This window comes from Acomys minous (genome assembly GCF_964271855.1).
Source record: "Acomys minous genome assembly, chromosome: 10".
NCBI classification, from domain to species: domain Eukaryota; kingdom Metazoa; phylum Chordata; class Mammalia; order Rodentia; family Muridae; genus Acomys; species Acomys minous.
This window is the reverse complement of record NC_140491.1, coordinates 55,364,580-55,389,264: the sequence shown is the minus strand read 5'-3', so window position 1 is coordinate 55,389,264 and position 24,685 is coordinate 55,364,580. Positions and strand designations below refer to the sequence as shown.

Below are 24,685 nucleotides of genomic sequence, written 5' to 3'. Positions count from 1 at the left end.
TTTTTTTTTTAATTACTATACTTGAAGCCAGTGTTTTCCAAAGAATTAACATTTTGCTATCAAGATATTTGTGACTAAAATGAAACTAAGTGTCAATGCACACTAATTCTATCTGGCTATACAAAGCTAGCAGCAAAATTAATAGGAAGCCCCAGAAACGTATTACAATGCTTAACTCTAAAACAAGAAAAAAAGATCAGGTTAAGGGAAATGGATGTATTCAGGCAACTCAAAATATTGCAGGCTGCACATCAGAGCAGGGGTGTAGCCATGGGGACACCTTTTTCTTTCTAAGTCACGTGAGTCATTCCTGCAGTCCCTCCCCAAGTGGTTCTACCGCTCCACTCTACAGCTCCAGTGTGTCACTTAACTTTTACAATCCTAGATGAGGTGTTTAACTTCTCAGGCATGCATCTGTGAAAATGACATAACTTCAAATGCTATAAAGATCCATTTCCCCTAAATTATCAGATTCTTTAAAAATATGCAAGGTGGCAAGATGGGTTCAGCAGGTAAAGGGGCTTACCACCAAGCCTGACATTGTGAGTTCAACCCAGAGACTTCACATAGAGGAAGAAGAGACAGGCTCGCAAAAGTTGTCCTTCAACATGTGTCACACACACACACACACACACACACACACACACACACACACACACACGAGTGGGCAGGTGGATAGATAGATAGATAGATAGATAGATAGATAGATAGATAGATAGATGATATAGGTATTAAAAAGCTTAAAAAATAAATATGTGCCCTCAAAACTTCCCTGGGTCAGAAATGGAAATTTCCAATACTTTGGATAGCTATCCATCACCTAGAGACCTACCAGCGGCCAGTCTCAGTTCTAAATGTAAAGATTCATCAGTGTGGGCAGTGGAAGAATATAATGGAAGGCTTACTGTTCTACATGAAGCCTCCAGGGCCCTTCTGTTTTCAAGTACACAGCTCATTACATTAAAAAAGAGAATAAAAAAATAAAATAAACAACAACCCCATGTTTAATTCAGATTTAGAACAGTAAGATTCCCACCCCAAAGGGAGCTAAACAAAAGAAGCAAACTCAATACATGAAAACTTTGTATACAAACCAGCCCACTGTATCATATGTGAGATGATGACCCTGTGTAATATATTCATAATTATATACACACTCATGGACATTTACACTCATCTGTAGTGGTTTTACTGAGCAGTGGCTGTAAGGTCAACAAATACAAGTATATAATGTATACAATACTATTACTTATGTGAAATGCCAATTTATTCAAATAAACTTCATATAAATGAAGGGAACCAAAAAGCAATTTTATGTGTCTAGGAGTTTATTATGAATTACTAAACTGTAAAGCTAACATCATAGGTATTTGTTTTATTTTCCTTCCTCTATTCTTTGGCTTTTGAAATAGGGTCTCACTCTGAAGACTAGACTACCTCTGGTAGTCTGCACAGCCTGGGGTATCTTCAAACTTGGGGTAATCCTTCTTCCTCAACTTCTCAAGGGCTGATATCACAGGAATTAACCCACACTCAGAATTTATTTTTAAAAATCACTTCTGGATTGCAGCAGCAAAATTATAGTGTAGGACTAAATATAATGTTCCTAACCCACGTGGACACAGTTAGGATGGCTCTTACCGTTTCTGGGTACCGGTATATGTGATACTAATTTGCACGAGTTACAAAATGGTCTTGTTCTTTTTGTTTGTTTAGATGGCGCTGGGCATACAATCCATGGCCTTGGGTAAGGCAGTCCATCAGCGGATCTGTAGGGCCAGCCTGAAAACGTTTATTCTGGAAAGCTAATTGACAGCATACATGCTGTACCTAGAAGTAGAGGAGGATGACACACATGTGTAATCCCAGTACTGAAGAGGCAGAACCATGATCATCAGAAACTGGAGCCTGGTCTGGTCTACATAGCAACTTCCAGGCCAATCAGGACTATATAGTGAGACTCGGACTCAAAATATATATTTCTTTGCACGTATAAGGTTTTTTCCCTTGTTCTCGGGATTTTTATTTATTTTTTCCTTTTTTATTACTCTTTTAAATTTTTACATATACATTTATATTGTTACACATACATACAATAAACTACCGACAGCAAGAAGAACCACAAAACAATCAGGAATTATATAAATGTTACATTTATAGTGTTTTAGCTATTTGCATTTGGCAACCTTGAAGAAAACATCTTTTCTATCTTGGTGCATCTAAAATTCTGACACAGACAGAATTCTGCCTAAAAATGGGCAAGATGTAGGCAGAGTTCACGGCCAAACTCTACCAAGACAGGGTAAGCAAGTCCTCAATAGTTCCTGCCTCACAAGTATGTCTGCCAGATACACAGGCCCAGAAGGCTGAAGATGATGCTCCAACACTATAGAGAGTTTTGGGTGACTCCTCAGGCAACAAACTGTCTCTGTCATTTTCTCATTTTGGAAGCTGGTAACTTGCACTTCCTGTCCACTCAGATAATTAATTTTATTCCTTCTCAAGTCTGTGATAGGGCTGAAGGCCAGATAGTTTAGTTTTACAATTAAGCTTAGTTGTTTAGGGGTTAAGATGTTTTTAGGCCTAGGTAGATGTTTAAGGTGATAAAGATGAGATATGATAGATATTGATTTACATAAAGTGTAAGTTTTAATAAATTCTCAGTGTAATAGTTCTGTAAATCTCTTTTCAAGCAAAGCAAATGATCAATTTTCATGGAATCATATACCATCAAGTACATATATTTGTTGCCATGGCTTTCAGATCGCACTGTCTATTACTCCACAGCACACTTTAACCAAGTCCTGGTCAGCTCGGACCAAAAGCAGGAAGGCTGCCCCCAAGTGAACACATATAAACACAACAGCCCTTCAACACACTATGAGCTGTGTTTAGTAAACAGGACTTTATTTGCTTGTTTATTGCAGGACTTATTTTTCTAAAATGGGAGTTATCTAGCCCAAATCAGTACCGAGTTCACTGCAGTTTAGAGATGGTGAGTGGGGTGATGGAATTGTGAGAGTAAAAATAAACCAAACGTACTTCGTTAATGTTTGTGAAGAAGCAAAAGTTTATATATGCACCAAAATCCCAATTAAAGATTTGTTTAAAATAAGACATAGCTTAAATTAAGAGATTATATTATACAATCTTACCATATAGCTTTAGTGATTAATGTTTCTTAACTGATATTCCTAGGGCTAAATACTGAGTGGGGAAGAAGGGGAAGGGAGAAGAGAGAGAACACATATTGAGACAAACTTGGCCTGTCTATAAATCTAATTTAGACAGACAAGCCTAAGAAATCCCATCGATATAACACTAAGATCCTCATGTCTTTGACAAATACAAACTATGTGCCATCTCCTCCCATCCCCATCTCCTCCCATCCCCATCTCCTCCCATCCCCATCTCCTCCCATCCCCATCTCCTCCCATCCCCATCTCCTCCCATCCCATCTCCTCCCATCCCATCTCCTCCCATCCTCATCTCCTCCCATCCCCATCTCCTCCCATCCCCATCTCCTCCCATCCCCATCTCCTCCCATCCCATCTCCTCCCATCCCCATCTCCTCCCATCCCCATCTCCTCCCATCCCCATCTCCATCCCATCCCCATCTCCTCCCATCCCATCTCCTCCCATCCTCATCTCCTCCCATCCCCATCTCCTCCCATCTCATCTCCTCCCATCCCATCTCCTCCCATCTCATCTCCTCCCATCCCCATCTCCTCCCATCTCATCTCCTCCCATCCTCATCTCCTCCCATCCCCATCTCCTCCCATCTCATCTCCTCCCATCCCATCTCCTCCCATCCCCATCTCCTCCCATCCCCATCTCCTCCCATCCCCATCTCCTCCCATCTCATCTCCTCCCATCCCATCTCCTCCCATCTCATCTCCTCCCATCCCATCTCCTCCCATCTCATCTCCTCCCATCCCCATCTCCTCCCATCCCCATCTCCTCCCATCCCCATCTCCTCCCATCTCATCTCCTCCCATCCCATCTCCTCCCATCCCATCTCCTCCCATCCCATCTCCTCCCATCTCATCTCCTCCCATCCCCATCTCCTCCCATCCCCATCTCCTCCCATCCCATCTCCTCCCATCCTCATCTCCTCCCATCTCATCTCCTCCCATCCTCATCTCCTCCCATCCCCATCTCCTCCCATCCCATCTCCTCCCATCCTCATCTCCTCCCATCCCATCTCCTCCCATCCTCATCTCCTCCCATCCCCATCTCCTCCCATCCCATCTCCTCCCATCTCATCTCCTCCCATGCTCATCTCCTCCCATCCCCATCTCCTCCCATCCCCATCTCCTCCCATCTCATCTCCTCCCATCCCCATCTCCTCCCATCCCCATCTCCTCCCATCTCATCTCCTCCCATCCCATCTCCTCCCATCCCCATCTCCTCCCATCCCATCTCCTCCCATCCCCATCTCCTCCCATCCCATCTCCTCCCATCCCATCTCCTCCCATCCCCATCTCCTCCCATCCCCATCTCCTCCCATCCCCATCTCCTCCCATCTCATCTCCTCCCATCCCATCTCCTCCCATCCCATCTCCTCCCATTTCATCTCCTCCCATCCCCATCTCCTCCCATCTCATCTCCTCCCATCCTCATTTCCTCCCACACCCAGTCAAGCTTTGTCTTTTCTCTTCTGTGTCTGTCTGTCCTAAGTGCTGTGGAACTACAGATGGAAAGCAGAAACAGGAAAACAATTTCAGAGAAGCCTCTTACTTCTAGCACAGAGCTATTTTTTTTAAAGCAGCAGAATAATGAAACATACTAATGTCCACATCATCATCTGCAATATCACCAATGAATAAAGTCAATGTTACACTTAAATAGATAAATAAAAAAAAAAAACTTCTGCTACACTGAATCCCTCAATATTTACAATTAGTGAAAACTAAAGTCTTCCAAACGTACTGAAAGGCAGTGTGACACAAAGCTAACAGGTGAATAAGCACAAATGCTTTAGCTAGGAGGACAGATTCACTTAAAATCATGAGTATTGGCCTTCTTAGTGGAAAAGCAACATCTGTCAGTGTATAGATCCTACACACAGGGGTTGGAATGACAACACAGAAAGAACCCTTGCTGCTGGCCAGGGGTGACATTTTCTAAGAACAAAAACTGATTGTTTCTATTTTTTAAAGAATACTTTTTAAAACTTAAGAAGAGAACAAAATCCCTTATTTTAATGAAACAAACCTCTAACTAATTTTACAAATTAACTAGATCTATATCCAATGAATTTGCTGATATATCTCAAAACTATACTTAAAACTTCTGTGTGAACAAGAGAAACGAGTCACTTCTGAAGTTGTTTTCCTGGAGTCACTAGGAGACGGCAACTTTTTGTGCCACCCAAAACAGCATAATATGTTTGCTTATTTTCTCTTTTGAAAGCCTTAAATGCCAGACACATTTTTTAAAAGGACAAACAAAATTGATCTTTTCGTCACTACACTCTTCTGAAATCGGGGTGATGGATGACTACTAGAAACAATAAAAACCTGGATGTCCTGGTTCCCTTCAAATTTCAATGCTTCCCCAGCTGTTACTAAGGGAGTGATTAATACGTTGCGCTTTCTAATTTATTTCTTAAAATTCCCAATCTAGAGCTAAAAAAGAAAGATGAAATGAAAACATAAAATAAATATTTTATGAATGTTTACAGATCACTAGCACACATAAGCTTATAAGCAGATATTACCTTTCTAAATTCTTAAAACATATACATCCAAAGCTTCAGCCAAAACAAGGAATAAAGTGTGCACACGCATGTGCAATGTGCAATAATGCTGGGGGTGGGAGTGAGGAAAAAGATAAAAGCGACAAAAACAACTCAGTCTAAATTAGAAACAAAAGAGTTTCCTAGAAGAACTTTACTGAGGACCGTGGAAGCATCACTCACACTGTTCTACGCAGGCTATTAAAACAATGAATGACATCATGGGCCTTGGAGGCTGCCGACTCCTTAATATTATTCTTGATTATTAGGTCTACATCTTTGTAGTAATTTTAGTAGTACAATTTTGGAGTGAATTAGTGACAGGAAATTGTATCTAGGCTTTTGGAAACTGGATGAATAAATTTCTTGAGGCTTTCTAAAATCAATTCATAAAATCACCCACATCATTTTAAAATAAGCAGCATTTCCAAGCAGTGAAAACATTCCGAGTTCACCTCTCACAGTATTTACTCCCTGACCACAATCACAAGGCACGTACCTTCGCCTTCAGCTTGACAGTGATTAGGTGCTTTCTACCAGAAGCATCGTCTGCTTTTAACTTGATAGTACTGAAGGAAGGATCCACACACGCAAGTCTGTGAGGAAAAGAGAATAAAAAATGATCACACAGAGGTGGGCTATGAGGTGGGGAGATGCTACCATTCCCACTACTACATGGAGAAAATTAATCAGGAATTTCTGCATGCCAGCTTTTCCTCCTGCTATAGATTTACTGCAGTTAATACACCAGCCTAGTGCTTAATGCAGCCATAGATCTTGGGATTATTTACAGTGTGTGTCAAGGCTCATGCTGTGGTCACTGAGCACTATGTTTCGCTTTTCCATCACTGGAACCTTTGGCACACACAGCATGTTTCTGTCAGCCTCTACTTATGTACACATTAAACTTCCTGTCAAATTCTTTGATCCATTCCTGTGGTTTCATACAGTATGAGATTTTTATGCTTCCTTTATTTGTTTTTCTCTTCAATGAACTTCTCCTTTGTTATCAGTAATGTTACTACACGACAATCTGGCTGATATTAGTTCACATACTCAAATTAATCCTATGAAACAGGCTGTACAAGCACAGGTATGGACTGGTCTCTTAACAATAAATTTCCTCTTCGCACAAAATACAGCTTCTGACACTTAACCTAGGCATGTATTCAAGATGACTAATATTTTAAACACATAGCTCAAACTCAATTGTTTTGGTTTTGAATTGCTCTAAACGCATGAATTCTCTACAATGAAAACCAATATCCTTTGAAATACAGCATTCTGTAAACTTGAGTAGCATAAGCTACTGCCAAAGTGGCTCAAAGTTAGCAGTGTGTTTACCAATACACCGGGCACGTGGATGGCTCTTGACATTTTTACAATACTATTCTCTTGGAAAGATAAAAAGTGGGCTAAGAGCATTGTGCAACTCATCACTCAGACGGATGGTATAAGAAGCATCACAGTGCAGAAGAAACATCCACCTCCTAACCCAGGTGACTTCCTCTTAACATCACCATAAAACTTGGTTACTGACCAGGGACAAAGGAAAAATGGCTCCATTAAAGGAAACATTGGCCACTGAACCTGGGAAGACTAATGAAAAGCAGACAGGCATCTGAAGAGCACATGAGTGTAAAACAGTGGATTAAGAAGTAAAACCAAGCTACGAAGAGAAGCTCTTCCTATTCAGTAAAAAGTCCAGGGTCTTAGAAAACAAATGAAATAAAATTATGGTAGAAAACATGTTTGTTTACATGGTTACTCTTTTTTCCCCCACTGATACCTTAAAAATCTATTAAATGCCCCACATCCAAAACCTATAAATATAGTCTCCATCACCTTTTTCATAGATTCAGATACATGTGCACCTGATGGAAAATTTCTGTAGATCCAAAACCAAGAGAAACATATGCATTTGTGTCTTTTCTGTTTATTTATATGAAACAATATTATTTAGAAATAAAAGGATTTCTAAAGTATGCAACTCCAATTTCACAAATAACAAGAATTAGCAGCGATAAAAGTGTAACACCTTTTTATGTGGATACAGCTTTAAAAGCACCGCCTGAAAACAGATGAAAGGGGGCAGGTTCCAAGACGGGTAACAGTGAACAGAAGAAAAAAAAAATCTGTAAAATAGGGTATGATCGTAAGTGGCCGAAAATATGGGCATTTCTTTTTAACACAAGGTATCAACATGGGGAGATAATGTGTTAAACTAAATTATAAACATAACAAATGTAGAAAACTTAACAAATGTTCTATGATTAACAGTGAAAAAGCTTTATGTAATCACAAAAATCTAAACTGTTTACTGATTATACATTTAGAATACAGCAAGACAAAAACTTAAAAGAACACTAGCTACAGAAACTGATATAAATCTACTTAACACCTACAATTTAAAAGAAAGAATGAGTCAGGCAGTGGTGGCGCACACCTTTTAATTCCAGTGCTCTGGAGGGCAGAGGCAGGCAGATCTCTGAGTTCGAGACCAGCCTGGTCTACATAGTAAGTTCCAGGACAGCCAACACTACATGGAGAAACCCTGTCTCAAAAAAAAAAGAAGAAGAAGAAGAAGAAGAAGAAGAAGAAGAAGAAGAAGAAGAAGAAGAAGAAGAAGAAGAAGAAGAAGAAGAAGAAGAAGAAGAAGAAGAAGAAGAAGAAGAAGAAGAAGAAGGAAGAAGAAGAAGAAGAAGAAGAGGTGAAGAAAGGCAAGTCCTGGGAAGCACAAAGAAAAAGAGATAGATCAAGAGTGAATAATAATAATAATAAAATCTACAGTTGCTAATGTAAGAGTCAAGAGCCAATAGCTACATATTGAATGAATGGGATTTAAAACATATTAAACCTCATGTGCTTTGCATCTTCTGAAATACTGTACTTAGTTTGATGAACAACTTTGATTTTCTTTCCTTAAACATTTAGATGCATTTTCTAACAGTCACAGGCAGCCCACATCGAAGGACAGACCACTAGGTTCGCAGGCATGGTCTTCTAAAGGTACATTAGTATGTACTTTTTCAAAACTGCGACGATTCCATTGTTACTGTCAGGCGCTAACGGCATCACTCCAAACGACTCCAAATCCCCTCCTAATCACTCTTGTCACTTCATTTGTCTTCCTAACATCAATCCATCCTGTCTTCTGGGTCAACATTTACCCTTCCTCTTAAATCAAATTAACCCTTTGCCCTAAGATGTTCAGGTCCTCCCCATTCCCTGCGGTGACCCAGCAGCAGAAGTCCTGCAGTCTAGCCACACAGCACCATCCTTCCTGTGGGCATCTGACCTCCTGCAGGGCCCGTCCTGTCTCCTCAGTCTCCAGTTTCACATTCTTTCCTCATTCTTTCCGAGTTTTTAACACTCCTCCTTCCTCTAAGAACTACGCCACGTATTCCGGGACTGAATGTTCTTCATCTTAGCTTACACTCATACCTTCTTAATTGGGTTTTAGTTTGCCAGCCAAATAAGCTTTTCATGTACCAAGTGTGTAGTTTTCTATGGATGAACGTGAAAATGCAGCCTGTATGCATGAACATGCATGAGCTATTGTGAGACTGGCCAGCTTTTTACTGATTTAGGTACTGGCTAAGGAGCTGAAGGCAGATGCAGTTCCTCAGACGTATCCCAACCTAAATGTTTTTTCATTACTGTATTATTTCAATACTTTGGGCATATTATTAGAATGAAATTACACCAACTAATATTTTTACTTTTTACCTGTTACAAAATACGTTATTATTCATTGTAACTAAATCATTACCCTAATTAAGTACTATAAAACTCGTATGTAGTCTAACATTATTGGATGAACTAGTACAGCAGTGACAGCTTATACTTACTGCACAAAGGAACAAGGAACAATGTGAGTCTCATAATGTTCTGATTATTAACTTATTTTTGGTGACTTAACACAAGCCAGGGTCATCTGGGAAGAGTGAATGTCAATCGAAAAAGGACCTCCATCAGACTAACCCATAGGCAGTATTTATTTGATTAGTGGCTGATGTGGGATGTCCCTGGCCACTGTGGACATTGCCACCTCTGCGCACAGTAGTTCTCAACCTGTGCATCGAGACCCCTTAGGGACCAAATGACCCCTTTCACAGAGGTTACCTAAGACTGTCAGGAAACCGAGATACTACATTACAATTCATAACAGTAACAAAATTACAGTTATGAAGTAGCAACAAAAAAAATCATTTTATGGTTAGGGTCAGTCACAACAACATGAGGAACTGTATTAAAGGGTCACAGCGTTAGGAAGGTTGAGAACCACTGCCTGAGCAGGTGGCCCTGACTTACATAGGAATCAGGCTGATGCAGTCAATAAACAGCATTCCTCCATGGACTCTGCTTCAGTTCCTGCCTTCAATTCCTGCCCTGACTTCCCTTCATGATGGACTACAATCTGTAAACTGAAATAAAACTTTTCTTGCCCAACCTAAATATTTTTACATCCTAAACCTATGTGATCCAAGTGCCCATTGGAGCTAGATGTGGTGGTTCACATCTATAATCTCAACACTTGGGAGACTGAGGCAGGTAGATGTCCTTAGGTTCAAGGCTACCTGGCTTACACAGCAAGTTCAAGACCAGCCTCAACCATAAAAGGAGACCCTGTTTTTTAAAATTATAAAACAAAAAATCAACAACAAAAAACTAGAAATATCAACTACCTCATTTATATACAAAGTAAGGTGTATATTACTGATAAAAATATATTTTTCTTTTTTAAATTTTAATTTATTCTACTATTCAGATAAAGATCTTTTTCTTATCAGATTTCACACTGTCTAATGTATAAGTTTATGTTTTCAAATATGTGGGAAATACTGATATTTTAACATGGTATCAAAATCATTAAGTTTCTGAAAATGCATTTAAATCATAAAAATGACTGTGTGTGTCAGTTCAAATGATATTTTAAATTTTAATTTAAATTTTAAATTACAGCTGGCCAGCTGCTCAGGAAAGGCCTCAGAGGGTAGCAAGTCTGACGGGCCAGCACTGTTCAGGCCTTGGCCTTGGGTCTGCAGGTCCTAGCCTGATTTTATCATGTCCTGGTAGACCACATGTAAGAATTAAGTCACACAAATACATTGTGTGGGTTTTCCTACTCACTGCATGGGGCTGGATAAATGCTGACAAAAATCTCACTCCATGGTTCTCACACTCCAGTCTCATGACAGCTTCTCTGCTAAGAAATCCTTCACAAGCAGCAAGAGCTATGTGCTGAGTCACTCACTCACGCTGTCCATATAACTACATCGTGATCTTTCATGATCTAAGAAAACAGAATTTTAAAAGTCTCTCTAAGGATGGAGAAGTTTTGTAAACAGATTTTACTCATGGTAAAGTAGATTTGAGTAGGTTCACCTTCACTGTGTGCCTTTCTGTGCACCTAGAAAACCTTCCATATCAAAGGTATCCCATGACATCCTCAACAGCCTAAATATAGTGTATAGACTCATATTCACATTGTGTAAAAGTAATTATCCTGGGACTTATTCTGAGAATTAAATAATATAAAAAGCAGCACACAACAGAAAACAGGCAGTCTTCTATACGGTAACTTTAGCCTAAGGATACATAATTATTGCCTAGTGATTATGCCAGAAGACATCACATTGTAGGGAGAGTTCTGGAATTTTGGTTTCTTTTTTTAAAAAAATCATAGAAATATTACAGAAATTTTTTCATTTTAATCCCAGGTATGGGATATGGGGCTGCTTCAGATGATCCACTGCAGCTGATTATGATTTGCCTTGTGCTCTATCTAGCAGAGGCGTGGTTTTGCCAGCTGCAGACAGTATCTGTGATAGTGTGACATTTGGGATTCTGGGAACTTTTCAGCGGGTATATAAATGCGAGGTCCCCAAGAGGCAGAGTTGGTGGTTGGTGGTCATTTAGGAGGATTGGTTGCTGTTTGTTCATAGTTGTGCTCAAAGAAGAAACAAAAAGAAGGAAGTTAGATTCTGTGATCTCTATCTCCATCTTTCCCTCAATTCTAGTGATAGGTGAAACTGGAGGGATAAAGAGTGGGGAAAAGAAGATCCCACAAAGTGGCAAAGACCAGCTACATCACTTCCTTACTCTGAGCTTTCATCTCTATGAAACTTAGGAATCTAGTCCCCTTTCCATCATATCAGAACAGTGTGTACAGTACAAAGGAAAAGTCAACACTTCCAATGTACCTCTTAAAGCACTTACTCCATAAAAGACTTCACATCTTGTACTATTTCCTTTATAAATGCATTAATGGCTTTCATGTAATGATACAATTATACTCTACAGTTGTAATTAAGTGCTACTGTAATCATCTAGCTGAGGACTGACTCTTCCACAAGAAGGTAAGTTCCATGTGGCATTTTCAATGGCCTGTGTGTCTGTTGTTATGCCCCCTTTTCATTTCTGATTTTGTTAATTTGGATACTCTCCCTCTGTCTTTAAGTTAGTTTGGGTAAGGGTTTATCTATCTTGTTGATTCTTCTCAAAGAACCAGGGCTTGGTTTCATTCATTCATTGTATTGTTCTCTTTGAAACTTATTGATTTCAGCCCTGAGTTTGATGACTTCTCTACTCCTCTTTTAGTATTAGAGCTTTCAGGTGTGCTGTTAAGTTGGTAGTATGGGATAGATCTAATATCTTTATGAAGGTGCTTAGTGCTATGAACTTTCCTCTTTAGTACTGCTTTCATTGTGTACTGTGTATTGTTTGAGTATTTTGTGCCTTCATTTTCCTTGAATTCTAGAAAGCCTAATTTCTTTATTTCATCCTTGACCCAGTGGTCAATGAGTAGGAAGTTGTTTGTTCAGTTTCCACAAGTTTGTAGGGTTTTGGTTGTTTCTCTTATTGTTAAGTTCCAGCTTTAATCCATGGTGGTCTGATAAGATACAAGGAGTTATTTCCATCTTCTTGTATCCATTGAGGTTTGCTTTGTGACTGAGTATATTGCCAATTGTGGAGAAGGTTCTGTGAGGTGCTGAGAAGAAAGTATATTCTTTTGTGTTTTGATGAAATATTCTGTAGATATCTGGAAGGCCCATTTGATTCATGATGTCTATTAAGTTCATTATTTTTCCATTTAGTTTCTGTCTCAATGATCTGTCTATTGGTGACAGTGGGGTATTGAAGTTTCTCACTATAAATGGGTGGAATTCAATGTGTGATTTATGTTTTAGTAATGTTTCTTTTATGAATGTGGGTGCTCTTGTGTTTGGGGCATATTCAAGACTGAGGTGTTATCTTGGTGTATTTTTCCTTTGATGAGTATGAATTGTCCTTCCCCAACTCTTTTGATTAGTTTTGGTTGAAAGTCTATTTTAGTAGATTCTAGAATAGCTACTCCAGCTTGCTTTTTGGGTCTCTTTTCTTGGAAGACCTTTTTCCAGCCCTTTATTGTGAAGTAATGTCTATCATTATTGCTGAAATGAGTTTCTTGTATTCAGCAGAATGATGGGTCCTGTTTTTGCACCCATTCTGTTAGCCTGTGTCTTTTTATTAGGGAGTTGAAGCCATTGATGCTAAGAGAAACTAATGACCAGTGGTTTTTATTTATTGTTTTTTGATGTTGGTGGTGGTACAGTGCTTGTGTGTGTGTGTGTGTGTGTGTGTAGTGTGTTCCCTTTTGGTTTTGCAGATATGGGGTTATTTATTTCCTATGTTTTCCTGGGTGTAGTTAGCCTCCTTGGGTTGAAATTTTCCTTCTAGTATCTGTAGGGCTGGATGTGTGGCTAGGTACTGTTAAATTTGGTTTTATCATGGAATATCTTGTTATCTCCATCTATGGTGAACGTTTTGCTCTGTATAATAGTCTGGGTTGGCATCTGTGGTCTCTTACTGTCTACATGACATCTGCCCAGACCCTTCTGGTTTTCATAGTCTCTGTTGAGAAGTCAGGTGTAATTCTGATAGGTTTGCCTTTATATGTGAACTGGCTTTTTTCCCTTGCAGGTTTTAATGTTCTTTCTTTGTTCTGTACATTTAGTGTTTTGATTACTATGTGGCAGGAGGATTTTCTTTTCTGGTGTTCTAGAAGCTTCTTGTGTGTTTACAGGCATCTCTTTCTTTAGGTTGGGGAAGTTTTCTATGATTTTGTTGAAAATATTTTCTGGGCCTTGGAGCTAGAAGTCTTCTCCTTCTTCTATATCTATTATTCTTAGGTTTGGTCTTTTCATAGTGTCCCATATTTCTTACATGTTTTGGGTCAGGCCCTTTTTAGATATAAGATTTTTTTTTCTGACTAATGTATCAGTTTCTTCAATTGCATCTTCTACATCTGAGATTCTCTTTCCCATCTCTTGTATTCTGTTGGTGATGCTGTGTATGTAGTTCCTGTTCTCTTCCCTAGGTTTTCCATCCCCATGATTGCCTCCGTTTGTTTTCTTTATTCCTTCTATTTTCAGTTTTAGGCCTTGAATAGTTTTATTCATTTCTTTCTCTCACTTGATTATATTTTCCTGTATTTCTTTAAGGGAGTTATACAACTCCTTCACCTGTTTGTATTTTCCTTTATGTCTATGAGGAATTTTATTTTCCTTCTTTAAGGCCTCTATCATTTCCATAACCTTAAATTTAAGATCGTTTTCTTGCACTTTAGGTATAATAGTATCTCCAGGGCTTGCTGTAGTAGGATAGTTGGTTTCCAGTGGTGTCATATGTCCTGGGTTTTGTTGCTTGTGTTCTTACACTGACCTCTAGCCATCAGGTTGTCTCTGTTGTTAGCAGGCCTAGTGGTCCCTGATGGTGTGGCAGTTTGGGAGTAGGCAGAGAGGGAAGGCTTTAAGATGAATGTTGCTCAGGCCCCCACACAGCCTCCTCAGGACAGCAGGTATTGGTGATGGATGATGTGAGTCAGAGCCGAGTATAATTTACTTCTGCTGGCCTTGTCCCAGGTTGATCAGGCAAATCAGGAGTCAATAGTGGAGAGGGCTCTAAGCTGAATGTTACTTTGGCCCCCTAATGGCCTCCTCAGGATGGTAGGCAATGGAGGTTGGGAACCACATACAGCAAGGAAAGAAGGGAGGAGAAGGAGGAGGTGGAGGAGAAGGAGGAGGAGGAGGAGAAGGAGACAGACACATAGACAGACAGAGATAGAGAGAGACGGAGAGACAGAGAGAGAGAGAGAGAGAGAGAGAGAGAGAGAGAGAGAGAGAGAAGAACCTGTTAAACCACACTGAATTAAAAGAAAATAGAAAAATGTACATCAATGATGTCCTAAGAAGAAGTTTTAAGAAGGAAGAGTTACTGAATAATTTAAAGTACTAGAAAAAGTGAAGGATAAGGACAACTGGGCTTATCCAAAGACGTGTGCCAACTTTCATGACTACAATGTGAATGTAAGAATGAACAGCTGTAAGAGATTACACACAATTTAACATACTTATTTTAATAGCACTCATAAAGAATTTGTGGTAGTTTAGAAAAAGTAGAAAACACAAAAAGAGAAAGAAAACAAAAGTATACAGAAATATAAATTATCAAAATGACTATAAAGTGGGTCAAAAATCTGACACTAAGCTTCTTCTAGCCACTGCAAAGGAAGCTTAACCAAACAATTAATAATTCATATTATTGATTAAGTAAAAGAGCAGATATTCCAGACAAACATAATTTTTAACATATGGACAGAAAAACTATCCTTTATTATTTCTCAAAAATACTGTATCATAAAATGGAAGGCACCCAACATAACTGCCTGTATCTCATGGGGTGGCTGCATTTAACATCCCTCAATGCAAATTGATGACTCCACAATAATGGTTCTCAGCTTTAAAATCCAATTTGGCAAACATAATTCTATTATATACACTTCAACAGTCTAGATATCTGAAACACTTTTACTTGCAATCATGCTTTTAGTAAAGTTTTAATAGTTGAATGTGAAGTTCTAATTTTTGGCAAGAGACCAACATATAAATTTCAAGGCTTGTAAGTACAGATCTACATGCTGCCCCTATTAGCCAGGAAGAGAATGAAGCTAAGCAGCAATAATAAAAAATTTAAGAAGTCTAAATAAAATGCATGTCTGAAATAACGGCCGACTCATTTCTATGCAGAGGCACACCATAAGATTTCTGCTCCATTCAAATCCAATGTTGAAAAGAAGAAAAAAAAACCCCAATGATCTGTGGACTAAGAGGGGAACCTTTCTAAGAAAGGATTTATAAGGAACAGAATGAGAAGCTGAACACATGGACAAAGGACCAGAATCTTCCTTCTAATAGAAATAAATGCATTACACTCTTATTGTTGCCAAAAATAAATTGCTATTGAAAATAATTTGAGACACATTGTATATATATATGTGTTAGTTCTCAGTTTATAGTGTAAATTTATTAAAGAAAGTTTTGTTTGTTTGATTGATTTTTTTGGTAACTATATATGTACAGAGAACATTGCAATGCACATTTATCCATTTAGTGGTGAATTCTTCGGCCTTTGTATCTTCCAGCTTCTCAAGGCCGAGCCACAGATTTAGGACCCAGGACAATGCCTCCCCAGTAGCAGCAAATTTAATTGTATCTGTCATTGCAATTGGTCCTAAAAGCTTCCACCAGCTTAGCCAGAGCACCCTTGTCTTCTGAGTTAACCTGTATGAAGGCAACAGTGGTGCAAATCTTCCTGTGGACCAGCCACCAAAGCCTGGCCTTTCACTTGATGATGCAGTAGAGGACCCCCATCTTTAGACACAGAGCAGGCAGAAAAATCACCAGCTCAGTGGAGTCTATGTCTTGGGTAATCAGCACCAGCTGAGCCTTCTTGTTCTCCATCAAGGTGGTGATTATATTGACCCCTGCTCGAAGGACAGGTGGTCTCTAAGATGGGATGTCGCCTTTCCCATCATCTTTCTTCTCGACAGCCAGCCGACTTTGCTTCTTCTCCTGCTTTGTCTCTGGCCTGTACTTGTGGGAAAAGCTTAAGTGACTGGGGAGCTGTTTAGCGGTCCAGGATCTGGATGAACTGGTTAATGGCAGGTGGTACTTTGAGTTACTTTTAGAGGATGGCGCTTTGCCACTGCAGCCTGATGTAGCGGGGCCACTTGATGAAGCATGTAAAATGTCTATTAGGCTGGATCTCCTGCCCAATTTCGAAGTTCTTGTGCCTTTTCTCAAACAGAGGACTCCCCACCTTTTTGGCCTCTTTTTATCCCAACAGTGGGGCCCAGAACCCCCAACCTTCTTCATCTTGACCTTCGTTCCTTTGGGTCCCTATCCCTGTTGAAGGAGAGCATGAAATATGTTTTCTACCTATGATGGACTCCTTGTTTTCTCTTAAAATGCTATCTGATGTTTGGCTTCTTTAAATTAGTGGTCAAGAGGCCAACTTGGAAAACCTCTAAGTGCCAGTGCATAGAAGAATGAGGAAATGTCTTAAACACATTCAGAAGAATTTGCTGGTGAAAAATTCAACATTCGAAGTGGTAACTGAGTCAGCCATTGATTTATCATAGTAATAAAGAACCCTAAACTAGACCTGGTGGCAGCTGCACTCTGCCTCTCTGCACTGTCTCTTTGCAGTGATACTTCAGCTCCAGCAGAAACCTTGTAATACACATAATAACAATGTGAGGTTTTAAAAATGTCCACACTAAGAATTAACTTCAACAACTAAAAATCAGGGAGATTACCAGACATTTTTTCCCCAAAGATGTATGGGTGAAGTTTTAACAAATTTCCCTCTACTGAATTTCTTTTAAGTTTCCCTCTCCCGTCCTGTCCCCCTCCCATCCTCTCTCTGTCCATCTCTTCCTTCCCTCCCCTTCCTTCCTCTCCTCTTTGTCTCCTTCCTCCTCTTCTTCTCCTCTTCCTCCTCCTCTTCTTCTTCATCTTCTTCATCTTCTTCTCTTCTTCTTTCTCTCTCTCTCTCTCTCTCTCTCTCTCTCTCTCTCTCTCTCTCTCTCTCTCTCTCTCTCTCTCTCCCCTGTCCCTCTGTTTTTAACAGGGTCTTTCTACATAGCCCTAGCTATCCTGGAACTCAGAGATTCACCTGCTTCTGTCTTCCTAGTGCTAGGATTAAAGGCATATGCCACCAATGCCAAACTTCCTTTAAGTTTTGCCACCAATGCCAAACTTCCTTTAAGTTTCTTTATTCATGATTTTCTTTTTTTTTTATGATTTTCTTCAGAGAAAGAAAAATGATTTTTCCAAACCTTATTTATAAAGATTTACCGCTGAAAAGTACAAAAGCACTTCAAATACATGCAGATATTTGCACTTAGGAAAGCAAAACTGAATAACAGCCAAATGTAGTTATGCACACAATCATAAACACAGCAAAGCCCCCTGCAACTTTCTATTCTGATTCATATTTATTAGTATTATACTTTTGCATACATACACATATACGGTATGTAGGTATATGCACATGTGCATGTGGAAGCCAGATATTGATGCTGTATTTCTTCAATAGCTCTCTACCTTATTTCCTGAGGGTGAGGCGCTCCTTTGTGGGCTAAGGTTACTGCTCAAGTTAGTCTAGCTGGCCAACCTGCTCCACGTGAACTGACCTACCCACTCAGTACTTTCCCAGGTTTCAAGCTTGCACGGCAACAACTCTACCCACTGAGCATCATCCAGCCCCAGCATCATTTTTAAACATGGACCATGCAGGACATTCACAATACTGTTATGTGCCTAAACAGAATGTCCTGTTAAGATCAATCTTCATGTGCATAAAACTCCAGTCTTTCAACTCACATGTAGGTTAATATTTCAAATGTTCCTTTCTGTAGCTGACAGCAACGCCCAGGATCAGACACTCTACGCCAACCAAAAGCAGCCACATAGCTAAGCTGTAACAACTAGAAAAGCATAAGGCTGCGATGTGTAAAACAGAGGCATTTCTAAGGTATATTTTAAATAGACGTACTTATCCCAACCAACAGCTCCTATCTCATTAAGAAGGTCTGTGCAGAAACTGTGAGAAGGTGGCTGTACACACAACTCTTGTCTATTCTTCAAAGCACCTTCCTGTTGAAAGAAAAACATTTTAATCAGCTATGAAATAATAAAAAGACAATTATTAACTGGTTACAAAACAAAATTCCATAGTCCTTTCGTCATCCAACTAAAGTGCTCACTATCTTTATAGAAAACCCAGGTGATGCTTTCTTTCGTTATGTTGTTCAAAGATAGTGTACAACAGCAGGCACAGCAGTCGGAGTCCCCATGGAGATCAAGAGAAACTGAAAAACTGCTTCCAGAAGTGTAACACTCTCCACAGATCTGAAAGAGGTCTGAATCTAGACTTTTAACACTTCCTAGTTCTGACGGAAATAAAATAACCCACTCACTGTAGAGTTCTTTTCGAGCATTCACCAATCTCTGTGATTAAAAACGCTCATGCCTGATTTATCACTAAGTGGTGCCACAAAATGTTTCCACACCTTCCTGAGGTTCCACAGCATCTGGTAGCACCATTCTCGAGGCTGTCGCTGAGGACTTAGTGCAGGCACTGTCGGTCAGAACAGCCTCAGAAATAAACAAACCATTCTCAGAGTTTTCAGGACATTATCTCAAATAGTATTAAGATCACCAACTTTGTCCACAATTTCTGAAGGAAGGTAGACTACAGGATCTCGTTTGTATTAAGAAACACAGCACAAATGTAGAAAACAGAACTGTAAGCCAAGGAACAGTGAGAAGGGCTTATGTGAGTTTACATTAACAAATGTTTCTTGAAAATGAAATGACCAATAGAGCCAGAACTTATCATCCAATAGCTAATGGCAGTAATGAGAGTTTAATGGGAGATAGTCCTGTTCTGGTTTCTATGTTCTTATATTTGCATATTAAAACTGCAATAAACAGGAGAAAATTTTAAACATTTTCTCTTAATATCAAGAGGATATGAAACAATTATGTTTCTTTACCTTACTCTGTTAAAGTTCCTATACTGTGGTCTTTGATGCAGTGGGGAAGTTTGTTATTTATTACAGTTTATAAATTCATAAATCAATTTAAATTTAGACATTAATCCTAAACAATTCTGCTTTTGAGCATTTGATCCACTGATACCTCCAAGAATTGCTCTGAGGATTAAAAAAAAAAAAAAATAGACTCAGAAGAGAGATCCAACAAGTTTCCAGTGTATACCACATGACACCATAAAAGGCTCAAAGCAACTACAAAATATGAAATATCAAAATGTTTGCATGTGTCAGTAGAAATACTGGAAGTACGGTTTTGATATAAACAAAGATACCAGAAGCTTAACAAGTTCAGCCTAGCTGGTATGGCTTGGAGCTCAAGCATCCCTCCAAAAGCTCAGGTGTTTGATGATCTGCCCCAGTGGGAAACACTAGTGTGATCTGAGTGGGCCAGTCCACAATGAGTTCAGAGCCCCATGGTCCATCAGGAAGCAAGGCCTGGTTGGAGAAAGTAGGTCACAAAGTGGCAGGACCTTGAAGGGCATATGTTGTCCTTGTCTCTTTACATCGCTCTCTCTGCCTCTAGTCCATCATGAGATAAGCCACATTTCTCCTCCCAAGCATAGTCTTCTGCCTCACTACCCAGGAACCCAGAAAATATGGGGTGAAGTGACCATGGCCCTCTGAATATGAATGAAAAAAAAGCTCCTCTCACTTAAGTTTTCTCAAGTGTCTTATTACAGAGACAAAAATTAGTCAACACAACAAACAAAATAAATAAATAGTAAATAAACGTAATTAGAAACCAACATTTTGGGTAAAAAGACAGAAGCATAAATGCAAAGAAAAAGCCAATAGATGAATGGAGATGTTGTTATGTCTCATGATTACTCTTTCCATAGCTCTGCCTGCTGAAGAGAATGGGGAGCAGAAACAGCAATGACCCCCCCCCCCCCCCGTTTCTAGACCATGGTATCTGACACCACTTCCTGTGATGATAGTGAGTATTATTACTATAAATAGATCCCACAGATCGATTAGAGTGGCCAACTTCAGGTCTAGAATAAGATGCGTAAATATGTCTAGAGTAATTGGCATCACAAAGCAGGAAGATTATGTGACATTAAATGACAACAGGCGCTAACATAAAGCATTTTGAGTTGACCAAAAATAGGATAATTTCAGCATCAGAAAGAAGATGACTGTAGTAGAGAGTAAAGCTAATCAAACATATAAAACTCATGAGTTAATAATGATTCTTTAAAACATATTAGTTCCTGTGATAGTTGCTAGGCACTTACTCATTACAATAAAAATTGATTGTTTTTTAAAGAAAAGAATCACTCACCTTGTTGCTCTAGTATAATCTATACCTCATATTAACCAAATAATGCACTGTTCTTTATTCAAGTACTTTTGGTTAATAAATCTAGAGGAGAGTTTTGTTTTATTTTGCTCAGCATTTGTGATACTGTCCTGTGACAAAGCTTTACACAAGCTGTGGGGCTTTATCTCCTGTACCCCAAATTGTAAAATATAACTTCACACACACACACACACACACACACAGAGAGAGAGAGAGAGAGAGAGAGAGAGAGAGAGAGAGAGAGAGAGAGAGAGAGAGAGAGAGAAATCCTTTATAAGCCCAGTGAAATAGTGGATACAGTGGGATCAACAGCAGGTAATAAACTCCCCAGGTGGCAAGCTGATAGGAAACTGTAGCAGATGCAGCCAGACTTACTGACCACCCTTTACTAACTGAAGAACACGCAGACATCATACATCTGCTAGTGCATCACAGTAAGAAGTATAAGCATCAATTACTCATCTCAAAAGACCTATGCTAAGCTCTACCTGCCTGTGTAGATTACAAAGAAAACACACTGATTATCCCTTACCTAAATTGCTTGGGAAATGTTTAGGATTTTAATTTTTGTTCCAGTTTTTGAACTAGTTACATATACATGGTAAGATATCTTTGGGATGGGACCAAAGCATAATATTCATATTTTATTCTTTATACAAACAGCCCAAAGGAAAATTTAAGCTATATCATTAACAATTCTCTGCATGACACAAAGTCTCACTCTGTGACATTTGTTGTGTGTGCTATCATGGCAGTGTTCAAAAAGTTTGGGATATGAATGAAACATCTTGGTTTGGAGGTAATGGATGCTCAGCCCTTAGGAGAGTGTGTGGAAAGATTCCTCGGATGTCTAACAAGCTCAGTTTGCAATGTGAGAAATTTTATAAAGCGCATGATATGCTTTGTCCAGCAAGTAAAGGGAATGAAAAGAGAGGAGCAGAAGCAGGGGGGGTGGGATACATTAAAGCTCACATCAGCATCAGAGTTTGAGAGTGGACTTTCCACCCTGAAAAGCAAACATCTGTAAGGAACTCTCTGACTTCACCGCTGTACCTACATATTCAGAACCATTAACACTGGCTTTTCTTCACATCATAGTGTGCCCGTGTGCTGTTCACAATGTGTGATGCAAGTATCAAAGGCCAACTTCATGGCGTTGGCCCTCTCTCCACCATTATGGGAGTTCTGGAGCTGAATTCAGATGTCAGGCCTGCCGGCCAAGTGCCAGTAACTAAAAGCCATCCTGCCAGCACCAATTAAATATTTTGAAGCAGTTGGCTTATATATATATGCTGATATATTTATAAAGGAATTGATACAATCTCCAGGATTTCATACAGTTACAGTACTACAATATCTTCCAAAAATTTTATGGAAGAACTATAATTGAGAAAACGCTGAGGTTAAGTCATAGGGCCAGGGTACTCTCTACAATCATCTCTCATTTGTTCGTGTTGAAAAGCCTTTCAGGAATATGTATCAGTATAAAAAGTTAACTATACTTTATCCTACATAATTAAGTATGACCACCTCATACAAGCAAGAGGATCTGACTTCAATCTCCATCACCTATATAAAAAGGTCAGACATGAAAGCATAGGGCAGTAGCCCCAGGTCTGGAAAGAGAGACAGAAGATCTCTGGGGCTCACTGGTCACCCAAGTTAGCTGAATCACCAATCTTCATAAATCAGTGAGAGAAGCCATCTCAAAGATAAGGTGGAACACAACTGAGCAAACGACAACTGAGTATGTTCACATACATGTAGACACATGTGCATATGCTCCCATACATGTGCACACATGCAGACATCAATTCACAGATGATTACCATTAAAAAGTTTCAGAGACAATAAAGACTTACTAGATACAATAAGAAAAAGATATTCTTACCAAAATCATCTTCAACTCCATCATGAAGCTCATTAGATCAGGAGAGTGCTTCATTCTCTGAGTCAAAAGATTTTCAAATAATAACTCATGAAATAAATGTTCTACTCATTGAAATCAAATGAGGATAACTATTAAGTCAATCCAAAGTCTAAGGTTCTAATTATTGAAACACTTGTGATCACTTCTATTCCTACCAGCTTTGTTTTGGAAGACTAACCACAACTGTTGTCTTGGTTTGCTTTCTGTTGTGATAAACACCATGACCACAAGCAACTTGAGTAGGAAGGGTTTGTTTCAGCTCCCAGCTGGCATCCATCTTGAAGGCCAGGAACTCCAGGCAAGAAAAAGCTGAGATCAGAGAGAAGCATACCACACAGGACCCCAGCCCAGAGGTGGTACCATCCACTGTGGGCATCAGTAATCAAGGAAATGCCCCCAGACTCACCTACTGGCCATCTGGTAAAAATAGTTTCTAATGGAGCACACTCTTCCCTATAACTCAAGCCTGTGTCAACCCAGTTGAATACAACTAACTAGACTTGCCCATCTGGGGAAAATATAATGAACTGTGGGAGAATTGACTTAAGACTGTACACATGCCCCATTCCTGCAGCACTAGTCATTGAAGGAGCTAGGAAATGTAGAAAATCATTATTTTAAAAGGAGAAGGGAAGGGCAGATGAAAGAGACGTGAATGGAAAGAGGAAAATAAAATATAAATTGTAACTTTTGGATTTACTAGGTTATTTTTGGATTAGGTAGATTTATTAGTGACAGTATATACTTTGCTTCTTGAGCTTTAAGATCATGAATTTCATCCCTTCACAACTAGCTCATCCTAATTCAAAGAGAAACATTTGATACAGTTAAAAAAAAAACATAATAAAATGGCAAAAGGAGCAGGCTATACCTTGTAACACAGAATGAAAATTTCAGAAATCTGATATTCCACTGCTTCCAATCTTTTACTCTTAAAATAACCATAGAAGAAATGGTTATATCTTAAAATGCTTTCTTAGGTAGAACGCTACATCATGTCTCTGCTTGAAAAAAAAAATACTGCTTGCTTTGTGCTTCTGTTTTACATCTGGGAGCATTTCACTAGCCACACATTGTTCCAAATATAGCTAAATGTAAACTTGTTCCACGTTTTCAGAAGAGAAAATTAAAGAGTCTATGATACGTGAACAGTGCATGAAGTGCTCTGGTGGAGCACATGCCTGTAGATTAAATCTTACACCACAGCTGCTCCTACACTGAACAACTTGCAGCAAAGCCCTGGGACCCACAGTTCAGCAGCTCCACCCAGCTCAACACCTTGCTTTATAAGGGGGTTTTACTGGAATGTGGCCACGCCCACATGTCCTTCGCCTATAGCTCTCTAGGTGCTGCTGCCAGAACAGAACATCACAACGATGACCTGGCTTGGTTGTTCACAAAACCTGAAAATTCAACTATTGTCTTTATAAAAAGTTTGTTGGTTGTTTGGGTCACATTTACTGACAATAGTATAATAGAAAAATAATAACATTCAACTGAACCTAGGAATAGAACAAAACAAAACAAAACAAAAAAAAAAAATTGAATGCTGGGTTTTACCTGACCAGCTGGCTGTAAGGTAAGTGATGGTAACTTTAGGCCTCTTTCAGAATAAGCAGAGGGAAAATGAGCCATTTGTTCAACTGTTTCCTTAGTTTCTATGAACAAATTTCTTGGGCTATTCAAATGTCTCAATGGACTCATTCTTAAACTTTCATGTACAATATACATTAGTGACAAGAATAAGGGAGCAGAGAAAGGAGAGAG

General features: G+C 39.3%; 1 protein-coding gene across 2 annotated transcripts in view; it reads right to left on the bottom strand.

Annotated features, from left to right (window-relative positions):
* FANCL (FA complementation group L) overlaps positions 1-24,685 on the bottom strand; it is a 66,716-nt gene that overhangs the window by 30,050 nt on the left and 11,981 nt on the right. For both annotated transcript variants that reach the window (XM_084799579.1, XM_084799580.1), the window contains 3 exons: positions 22,880-22,936; positions 18,623-18,723; positions 6,240-6,336 (listed from right to left, as the gene is read on the bottom strand). In XM_084799579.1, the coding sequence (XP_084655705.1) occupies positions 6,240-6,336; positions 18,623-18,723; positions 22,880-22,936 (255 nt within the window). The remainder of the gene's footprint in view (positions 1-6,239; positions 6,337-18,622; positions 18,724-22,879; positions 22,937-24,685) is intronic.